This window comes from Nannospalax galili, unplaced genomic scaffold (assembly GCF_000622305.1).
Source record: "Nannospalax galili isolate Female #2095 unplaced genomic scaffold, S.galili_v1.0 scaffold312, whole genome shotgun sequence".
In the NCBI taxonomy this organism is placed as follows: Eukaryota; Metazoa; Chordata; class Mammalia; order Rodentia; family Spalacidae; genus Nannospalax; species Nannospalax galili.
In genome coordinates, this window is record NW_008335967.1 from 4,119,497 (window position 1) to 4,129,402 (window position 9,906).

At 44.8% G+C, this 9,906-nt stretch overlaps 1 protein-coding gene across 13 annotated transcripts in view; it reads left to right on the top strand.

Annotated features, from left to right (window-relative positions):
• Positions 1-9,906, top strand: part of Atxn7l1 (ataxin 7 like 1) — a 250,556-nt gene that overhangs the window by 231,641 nt on the left and 9,009 nt on the right. For 9 of the 13 annotated variants that reach the window (XM_008830733.3, XM_029562331.1, XM_029562332.1 and 6 more), the window contains 3 exons: positions 2,472-2,664; positions 6,476-6,597; positions 7,934-8,239. In XM_008830733.3, the coding sequence (XP_008828955.1) occupies positions 2,472-2,664; positions 6,476-6,597; positions 7,934-8,239 (621 nt within the window). The remainder of the gene's footprint in view (positions 1-2,471; positions 2,665-6,475; positions 6,598-7,933; positions 8,240-9,906) is intronic. The other 4 variants (XM_008830734.3, XM_029562334.1, XM_017797548.2 and 1 more) reach the window with 1 other exon arrangement.

Consider the following 9,906-nt stretch of genomic DNA (forward strand, 5'->3'; position numbering starts at 1 on the left):
GCATAAACTTGCCTTCCAGCCAGCAAGCAAAAAACTCTGTGGTTCCTGCTGTACTTCTTTGGTCATGAAGTGAGTTCCCTGGTCAGAGGTAATGCTATATAGAATAGCAAACCAATATGCCTTCAATGAAGTCCCTTCTTGAGTACCTGCCTAGACTTCCTTCAATGATGGACTGTGACCTGGAATTACAGGAAAAAAAAAAAAAAAAAAAAAAAGAAAAAAGGGAAAAACCAAAAAAAAAAAAAAAAAAAAAAAAAAAAACCCAAAACAAACTCCCCTATCTGTGGTCTTGCTTTCTTTAGTTTTGTTCTTGTGGCACAATGTGCATAACATAAAATTGGCCATTTTACCTTTCTCTGTATATATGAGGGGAGTGTTTATGTATATACCTCTGTGCGCAGGTGCACTTACCTGTGTGTATGTGCATATGAAGGCTAAAGGTTGGTATTGGGTGTCTTCTCTATCACTCTCCACCTTATCTCACTGAACCTGGAGCTTACCATTTTAACCAGGCTAGCTGGTCAGTGAGCCCCCTAGGATCTGCCTTTTTTTACCCCCAGGGCTGGGATTACAGACATGCATTACCATGCCTGACTTTTATGTAGGTGCTAGGTATCAGAACTCAGGTCCTCATGCTTGTACAGAAAGCACTTTAGACCCACCTCCCCACCCCCTTGATTTTTCATTTTGAAATAGTTCGGTATATAGTACAGCATACCTCGCTTCCTTATTTTTTCCTTTTTTTTTTTTTTTTTTTGAGACAAGGTCTCAGTATGTAGCCCTGGATGGAACTCACTATATAGACCCAGCAGGCTGGCCTGGGACTCATAGAGGTCCACCTGCCCCTGTCTCCAAAGTGCTGGGATTAAAGGTGTATGCCACTGTGCCCAGCCATTTTTTTCCATTTAATTGTACATTTGGATGTCATTAACCAGTCACTGTAGTACAGCACAGCCATACCACCACCCATCTTCAGAACTACTCCATCATTCCAGTTTATTATACTCATTAAACACTTAACTCCTCATTCCTCCCTCCACCCAACTCCCAATAACCACTCTACATATTGTAATAGGCATCAGAATTTCATTCCCTTTTCAAGCTTGAATAATATCTACTGCTATACCGCTTATCTATTGGTGGACGTGCATTGTTTCCACCTTTGTGGCTTTGTTCTTAAGTGACTGTGCTTTTAGAATCGGGTTGGAGACCTGAGAAGATCTCAGAGCTACAAAGAACCTCAGTAGAAATGAGAGAAAAGAATGACAAAGCAAGTGTGCTGCTTCATGTGACCTGGTACAGGAAACTTTGAAAGCCGAAAACAGGAGAGGCAATCTCCTGAAAAAGCATCTTGATTCTTTTTACCCCCAGAATTGTTTTCCCATGTTTTTGCCTCCTCTCCCTGCTCTATCACTTCTAATCATGAACCTGCTAATATGGGTAGGTTTGCTTCTGGATTTGCTGTGGTTTTTATAGCTTAGGAAGTATACAATGCTTATTGTGACATAGCTTTTTTTATGAGCTTAGTCATAATTGAGATGACTCTGTTAGATTGTCTCAGAGAATTAATTCATTCCTTCACTGAAAAAAAAACTCTCTCCTCAACACCTATGATGAGCCAACCATTTCAAGCTGTGGGTAGGGGGATTGTTAAGAAATGAAACTGACACAGGTGCGTTAATTCCAGCACTCAAGAGGCAGAGGCAGGCGGATCTCTGTAAGATGAAGGCCAGCTTGGCCTACCTAGTGAGTTCCAGGCCAGTTGGGGCTATAGGGAGACCCTGCCTCAGGGGTTGGGGGGGGGGCTGGGAAGGGGAGAAAGAGAGAAATTAAATTGAAACACTTATCCTTCAGAGATACCGTCCAACTACACATAGCTCTGTATTAAGAAGAGGGCTAGCTGAGGGAAGGGACCAGCGCCATGTCAATTGGAACAAAACCTTATTCCCAGCCATATGCAGCAATTTCATATTGTGACAGTATTAAAAGCAAAGGAAGTATTCATAAGGCAGTACCTCCGTAAATGAGATGTGTTGGTTAGTCTGATCTTATACAACTGGTTGCAAGATCAGGTTGCAAGATCAGCTGGTCAGGTTGCGCTTTCAGAAGGAAGCAAGCATGAGGTAAGTACAAATTATTTACATGCAAATGAGTGGATGGTTGCAGCTGAGCTCATGGAAGACAAGCTCTGGCTGAGTTAACATGTCACAGTCCCTCTGCTCATACTTGGTTTTTTTCCCTCAGACTGGTATCGTATCCCAGAGGCAGAAAGCCAGAGATGACCTAACTCTACCGGATCACTATAAAGAGTTGTCATTTAACCTTTCAGCTTTAATTTTTCCCTTTTTGAAAAATCACCATCTGCCTACTCTTCCCACCATCCTGGCAGAGCTGCTTTCAAGTGCCATGGAATAGGTGGCTCTGCTTACCTCAAGAAAGCTTATTCTGTATGTTCTCTCTCTCACCCTTAGACCATCATCTGCAAATAGCATAAGCAGCAGTACATCTTCAAATCACAGCGGCTACACTCCAGAGCCCCCTCTGCCCCCAGCTGGTGTTGACTTGGCCAGCCGACTGTCCAGTGATGAAGGGGAGATGGACGGAGCCGACGAATCTGAGAAGTTAGACTGTCAGTTCTCCACGCACCACCCCAGACCTCTTGCGGTAGGCATCCACATCCCTTCCATGAGGTGCCCCTGTGCTTTGAAGACACCTTGGTGATGATAGCAGAGGCCTGCATTCCTAAGGAAAGGAGGGCTCTAGAGTAGAGCTTCACCAGAAGGCTTTCCCTCAGATTGAATGGTGGTGTAAGCGATGCCCTTAACCATCATCACAGAAGGAAAGGGAAGGGCTGCCACTGCCTGTGCTCCTTTAAACCTCTGAGCATTTGTGATCCACTATGAAGTGAGAGTACTTGAGAAATGCTATTTATATAAGTGCCCCTGGGAGCTGACCTTCTGGCCTTGCCCATCTAAAAAATGGAGCTTCTGCTTCAGAGTTACCCAGATGCACCTACTCTAGAAACTGTTTTAGCAGCAACTCAGGTACCAGTCTTCATTGGTGGTCTCCTCTGGTGGTTCTGGTACATGACCACATGGCACCAGAGCTGATGAAGGGGAGGACATTGTTTCCCATCAGTGTCAATGCTTATTAACAAAAAGGACACCTTCTTTCCAACTGTTTGAATGAGTCCATTTTCACAGTTCAAATGATTGCTGATACCAGAGTGAGAAATCAAGGTATCAGCCTCTGAGAAGGGACTTGCCTATTGTGACTATGACAGCCCAAGGCAGGGGCCCTGGGAATATGGTCTCCATGATAGTTTATTCTGATTCAGCCTGAGGCTACAGGATTAGCTCTGACTAACTAGATCTCAGGAACTCTGTAAGTGAAATCAGTCCTGCAGGAAGACAGAATAAGTCCCCTCTCCTCCATCTGCATGCAGATGAGCAAAGGACATAGCCAGTTGCTCTTTCTGGTCATGATGGTTACTTGTGGTTCACCTGTTACCTGAGACTTTGCCTCTTGGCCAGTAAAAAAATAGTCAGGGACCATTTAGAACACTTTTGCCAGCCAGCTGTAGAAAAGCTGATGCCTCCACATCCACATAAGGAACGTTTTATTACATGGTAAGCAGTCTAGAGGTAGGTGTGCTTCCAAACTTGGTTCAGCTTCTCTGCCAGGTCTGTAGCCATCTTTGCCCTTCATGGATGGTTTAAAAAAAAAAAAAAAAAATCCACCATAGCTCCAGTGTCACATTTGCATCCACTGGTATTCTCAAATAGGAAAGAAAGGAACCTCCACAATGCTGTTTTCATCATTTGCAAAACAATAGCTTCCTATGAAACTCTACCAGACTTCCCCATATATGTAGTGAAACTGGGCCACATGCCCACCCCTGCACTGGCAGGTGGCAGAAAAGGAAGGATTGTAGTAACTCAGGATGAAACCAGCTGTGACTCATTCCAAGATCTGGGAAGAAACACACCTTCTCTGTTATTGCTGTACGTAAGATATTGGAACCAGGGGCAGGAGAGATGGCTTAGCAGTTAAGAGCACTGACTGCTCTTGCAGAGGACCTAGGTTCAGTTTCTAGCACCCACATGATGGCTAACAACCTACTGTAACTCCAGTTCCAGGGGATTGGACACCCTCTTCTGGCCTCCATGGCCATCACACAACACAGGCACACTTACAAACATGCAGGCAAAACACTCATACACATAAAATAAAATAATTTTTTAGAAAATATTTTTAAAGCTATCAGGACAAAAATGTGGTTATGCTGACAAGGAGAAGACAGGGCCAGGCGAGGGAGAGTCAGTGGAAGAGGATGGTGGCAGCAGCACCTGCCACAGCGAAGAGCTACAGCTCTGCCAAGGATGTGCAGTGCTAGCTTCCCTAGCCATCTAGCCTTGCGTCGAAGTGGGATTAGATACACTGGTGGCCAAAACCAAAGGGGCCTGCAGCTCCCAAGTCTGAAAGAGATACAAGGCTGTACCAAAAGGCTGTACCCCTGGACAGCTTCAAGACATCTGTCCACAGGGCAAACTGCTGTGGAGGATTGGCAGCATTCTGGATTTGGGGCATTTGTAGGCCCTTAATGTTGTGCTGATTAAAAAGGAAAAAAACCATGAGTTTGTTGCTTTGCTTTGTCTTTTTTCTCATGGACAATTGATATGTTAAATGACATTTTGTCATGAGTAAGACTCAGTGTATCCTTAGCAGTTGGGATCAATGAAGAAATGGTGCCTTCACCAGAAACAGTTCCCACAGAAAGGTGGGGACCAGCTTCTGTGTTGGAGAGTTACCATGTGTGCTTTCCTCCCTGAACTTACTGTAGTAAGTGATCTGCACTACCAGATTTGGTGGGTAGCAAGGTCTTAATACAATCCCCTGTCTCCCAACTGGAGCAGAAACAGAACAAAGGGAAGGCCTTGCAATTCCTTCTGAGAACCGTTCCAAAGCCTGGGTCCAAGATGCGCTTGTGGGATGGGTGCCAATCCTGCACTGAATCTGGGCTTGTAGCCAGGGAGCTGCTGGAGGCCCTGGGATGGGGAGAAGCAGCATTTGAATTATAGAGTCATTTGCAGACTTGCCTGAGCCCTAGACCCACCAAATGTCACCTTCTCTGAGGCTACTTCTTGCATTCTGTTGTGTAGCCTCCAGTTGTCCTACATCATAATCAGTGTTTCTTAACCATCTGAATGTCCATATTTTGACCATAGTTTTAAATACAGTGGTTTTTTTTGTTTGTTTGTTTGTTTTTAATTTGGAGGGACCTTTGTCTCCTTAATCCACTTTTTTTTGAGACAAGAGCTCACTATTTAGCCCAGGCTGACTTTGCACTCTCCATCTCTCCAGCCTCAGCTCTATACATCTTAATCCTTTTTAAAAAATTTCAAATCTATATGTTCCTCATACTGGGGAGGAAAAGAATGGGTTTCTCACATTTGATACACTGATAGTCATCAAATATATTGCATATGTAATTATATATGTAATGATCCTAAGGTGAAATGTAATAATGTACAGGAGATTTCCCATCAGTGTCCACAGTGGGAGGATCAGTCAGATGAGGCATTTGGCAATGAGAGTCAAAAACAGGGCATCCAAGGGTGGGGTCATGATTGCCAAAGAGGAAAGCAGCAGGTAGAGAGAACAGTGTAAGCAAGAGCCCAGAGGTGTGATGTGTCCTGGGGCAGCTTACTAGATTGATGGTGGGTTGGAGAGGTGGCACCGTGGTTAAGAGCACTGGCTGCTCTTACAGAAGACCCAGGTTCAGTTCTCAGCACCCACATGGCAGCTAACAACCTTCTGTAACTCCAGTTCCAGGGGCTCCAACAACCTTTTCTGGCATCCATGGGCATTGCACACATATGATGTACTTACATACATACAAGCAAAACATACCTAAAATCAAATAAGTAAAAAAAAAAACTTTATATTTAAAAACAAACAAAAATCAAGAGCAGATGGGAAGTAGAGAAGCCATCAGGACTGGGATGGGAAGGCCATCCTTTGATGAAAGGAAGTGGCTCTGTGACATCAGACAGGAAGCTCTGATCCAGAACCAGCAGTTCCCATTCCTGGAATGGAGTCAGGGAAGCCAGAGCTCCTAGAGAGAATGGGTGGTGTCACAGGTAAAGCTGCAAAGTCACCCTGGATGGTGGCTGCTTTGCTTGTTTTTTACCCTAAAATACTGGCTCCATTCCAGGACTAGAGTGTGTGTGGCCTTCTGTGCCACAGAAAATTGAATGGCACAATCACTGGGTTAAAATGTGAGGGTCTGCAGAGAATCCAAAGCTCAAACTATAGCATTGCAGAAATATTTCTAGCTTCAGTACCAGTTGCTTCTTTATTTTGGGTAAAATGATACCCCTGTGTGTTTTTATGCAAATGTTATTTTTCTCTGTATGGTTTATATTAGCTTATTAACCTGTAATCAAAATTAAAATGTTTTTTTCCCTCACAGTTTTGTTCTTTCGGGAGTCGCCTCATGGGACGAGGGTACTATGTGTTTGATAGAAGATGGGATCGTTTTCGGTTCGCACTAAACTCCATGGTAGAAAAACACTTGAATTCACAGATGTGGAAGTAAGTGAGCAGTTTCTGTGCAATATAAGATGAGAACTGCCCCACTCTAGTCTGGACCTTAACCTTCTATACAAGCATCAGCAGTTGGCTTGCCATAGACCAAAAAGAGCCTGAAGTCAGGATTCAAGATTGATTCTGAAGTGTCAGCTCTAATTAATGGCTTGCCTAAGGGTTTTTAGAAACACCTATAATATGCTGTTTGCTTTGTCTCTTTGGAAGATCATTGTTGTGTTGATAACCTTCTAGGCCAAATGAAAAGGATATTGGGTAAGATCTTGTTTATTTAATAGCATCATAGGACATTTTTACTACCTAGATCATCTAACGATATTAAGAATGTGCTTCTGTTTGTAATACAATGGCCCAGGAACAAGACTGAAGATTTCATAATGGTTACAGAACAATTTCTAGCTGGTTGCTGTTCTTATTTAAAAAAATATGTACAGTTGCCAACAGGGCAGGTCCCAAGCAATGCTGTGAAGTCAGTTAAGTTTGTCTTTGGCCCTTTCCATCTCCCTAGGGCCCTCTCCTCACTGCTCTCTTCTCTCTCCCCTAAACTCCAACATATGTTCCATTGTTTATTCTCCAACATTTCCTAATATATTTACATTTTAATAGAGGATCTACAGAATGGGGGAAACCTAGAATGCTCTCCAGAAGCAATAACAGGCCCAGGCCCACTCAGTCATGACACTTAAGAAACTACATTTTGACTATTTGGCCAACTCCGGGTATATCTACCCCACATCCTCCTCCAAAGGGAGCTTTCATGCTATAATGCAATAAAAGCATCAGTCATGTCAGCCTGGATCCCAGTAACAGCTGAGACCCTCAACCAGCCCAGTGAGGTCAAGGAAAGGCCACAGGACATCCTGAGAAACAGGGAACAGAAACCACAAGCTTGCTCCCCTCCCCAGGCAGCTCTTTCACCTCAGCCCCTTTGTACATGTAGACATGAGCCCCATTGTTTGTACTGAACACTCACGGGGGCCCTAGGAGGAATGTTGACACCTCATATAAACTAAGACAGGGCCACAAGAGAAACTTATCATTCCTTCCCACATGAGAACTGCCCAGTGTGTCTACAGGACACCTTTGACTTCTGATAGCCATTCAAAACCTCAAAAGGGGCTGTACAGGGGTGATCTTGTTCTTGGTTCTTTGGTGATTTAGGCTTCTACATTGGTTCCCCAAAATGGCAGCCAGCCCTCTCACAGCTCTCTGCTCTCCTGTGTTACAGAAGTGTAAATCCCTGACACGTGGAAGGAATGTGTTGATCTGTATTTCGTTCCCTGCTGTCCTGTCAGCTCAAGTTCCATATTCCTTTCCTCCTCAGGCACAGAAGCCCGAGCCACAGGGCATCAGGTCCCTCCCCCCTGTTCAGGACTTGCCTAACCAATCTGCTGTCACTGAGCAACATTGGGGCTGCCTGGGTGTCAACTCTGGAGAGCGTAGCACCCCGCTGCCCTCTCAGCCTCGCTGCCCAAACCCCAGGCCCTGACGGGCTGGAACCTGGAGGGATGGCAGCCGATGGGGGCATGGAAGACATTAGGAAGAAAAGGAACGGTCAAGACTCTTTTTTCTTTAACAAGCATTTAACTCTGCATCAGGAGACGCCAACACAGTATTCTCTTTCAGCCAGGTCAGCATCTGAATCTCCACGCCAGCTGGCAGGGGAGGATGGGCGCTGTCAGGAATTTATTTGCATCTCTGGGCTTTTGTATGGGACATCCATAGTCCAGTGTACAAAGCTTAAGGCAGGGAGCAGCCCAGCAAAGGTGAAAACCCACTGCCATTGGGCACCTACAAAACACTGAAACTTTAGCATGAGGAAAAGGGCTTGTGGGGACAGCCCTTCTCCCACTTCTCCCTTGCCCTGGCCAACTCTTGTCCTTGCTTTCCACTGAGGATTAGAGAGGAGAGGAAGGAAAGAAAGGGTTAGATGGTATGCCAGGAGTACCCATTCTAATTTTGAGCAGGGGCCAAATAAGATATAAGACTTCAGTTCTGCTTGTCTGCACAAGTTGATTATGAGTTTATACTATTTAATAAGAAAAATTTTAATTGGGATGTTAAAATGTATCCCATTCAAGGTCCCCTAGTGGAGCCCTCTTTAAGTGAACTAACTGTGGTATTTGTAAATTACCTTTTATTACAAGTAATGGCCCAACCTCTTCCACCATGTTTTTTTCTCTGAACTTTAACTGCTAAGGACACTAGCCAATGAAGGTTAAGGGGGGATGCCTGCACTACCACAGCAGGGCAACAGAGACAGAAAGAAAATTGTTTCACACTCTAAAAAAAATGTTCCCTAAAACCTGTCAAGAAAGGGTTGTGCAGGGCCAGACAGTTCTAAGGATGCGTGCAGACCTTTGAGGTCTGACTATGGGAGTCCTTGCCCAGCATGCATAGTCCCTGACAATGCGGTTATGTTGCTGCTGAGATTCACCTGCTCTTCCTTCCACCTTCCCATTCATCCATCTGTTCATCCACTCATTCGTTCATTGCAACAAGTATCTGTGCAACACCTTGTTTAGGGCTGACAGGAGCTTTGATGTTCTACAGGCTTGAAAGGAAGAAACTTCTCAGGTGCCATCATGGCTGCTGTGTGTTTAGCAACACTCTTACATTTGATCTCAGTCTGACGGTTCCAAAGACACTGTGTGTCCGTATTCAAGGATGCCTCTAGAATCTACCCTAGAAAGAGATGCCACAGGCTTGACTATGTGTAGGTGGACAAGGAATCTTCAGAGAAGGGAAGGCTAAGAGGCATTTACTTCTCAACAGGGCCTCATCCAGAGCACTCCCCCGTCCCCGACACCCTCCCCTGCATAGCTGGAGGTAGCTTCCAGAGAGGAGAAGGGTGGTGCAGCTGGGTCTCACACTGTGTTTCAAGCTTACCTTCTAGTGCTGCTTCAGAGAAGGGACATTGCTAATTTGTGGCCAGTTCCTGAAGACAAGCACTGGGGAACAGGCCAGAGAGCAGTGTAAGAGCCACCTTGAAAGCATTCACGTCCTCCTGAGGTCACTGTTCTTTCCTGTAAAATTAGGAGCTGACTGTGATCCCAAGGTTGCCATACCCCTATCCCCTGGTCTCCAGAGTAACAGCAGTCCGGACCTAAGTTAATTTGAAAGTGGGAGTCATTTCCAGTCAAAAGACAAGAGGGTTTTGTGGCTAGATGTGGTGTCACACACCAATAATACCAACACTTAGAAAAAGACTAAGAGAGGAAGATCACAAGTACAAGACCAGCTTGGGCTATACAGGAAGACTGTCTCAAAAAAAAAAAAAAAAAATAGTGGGAAAAA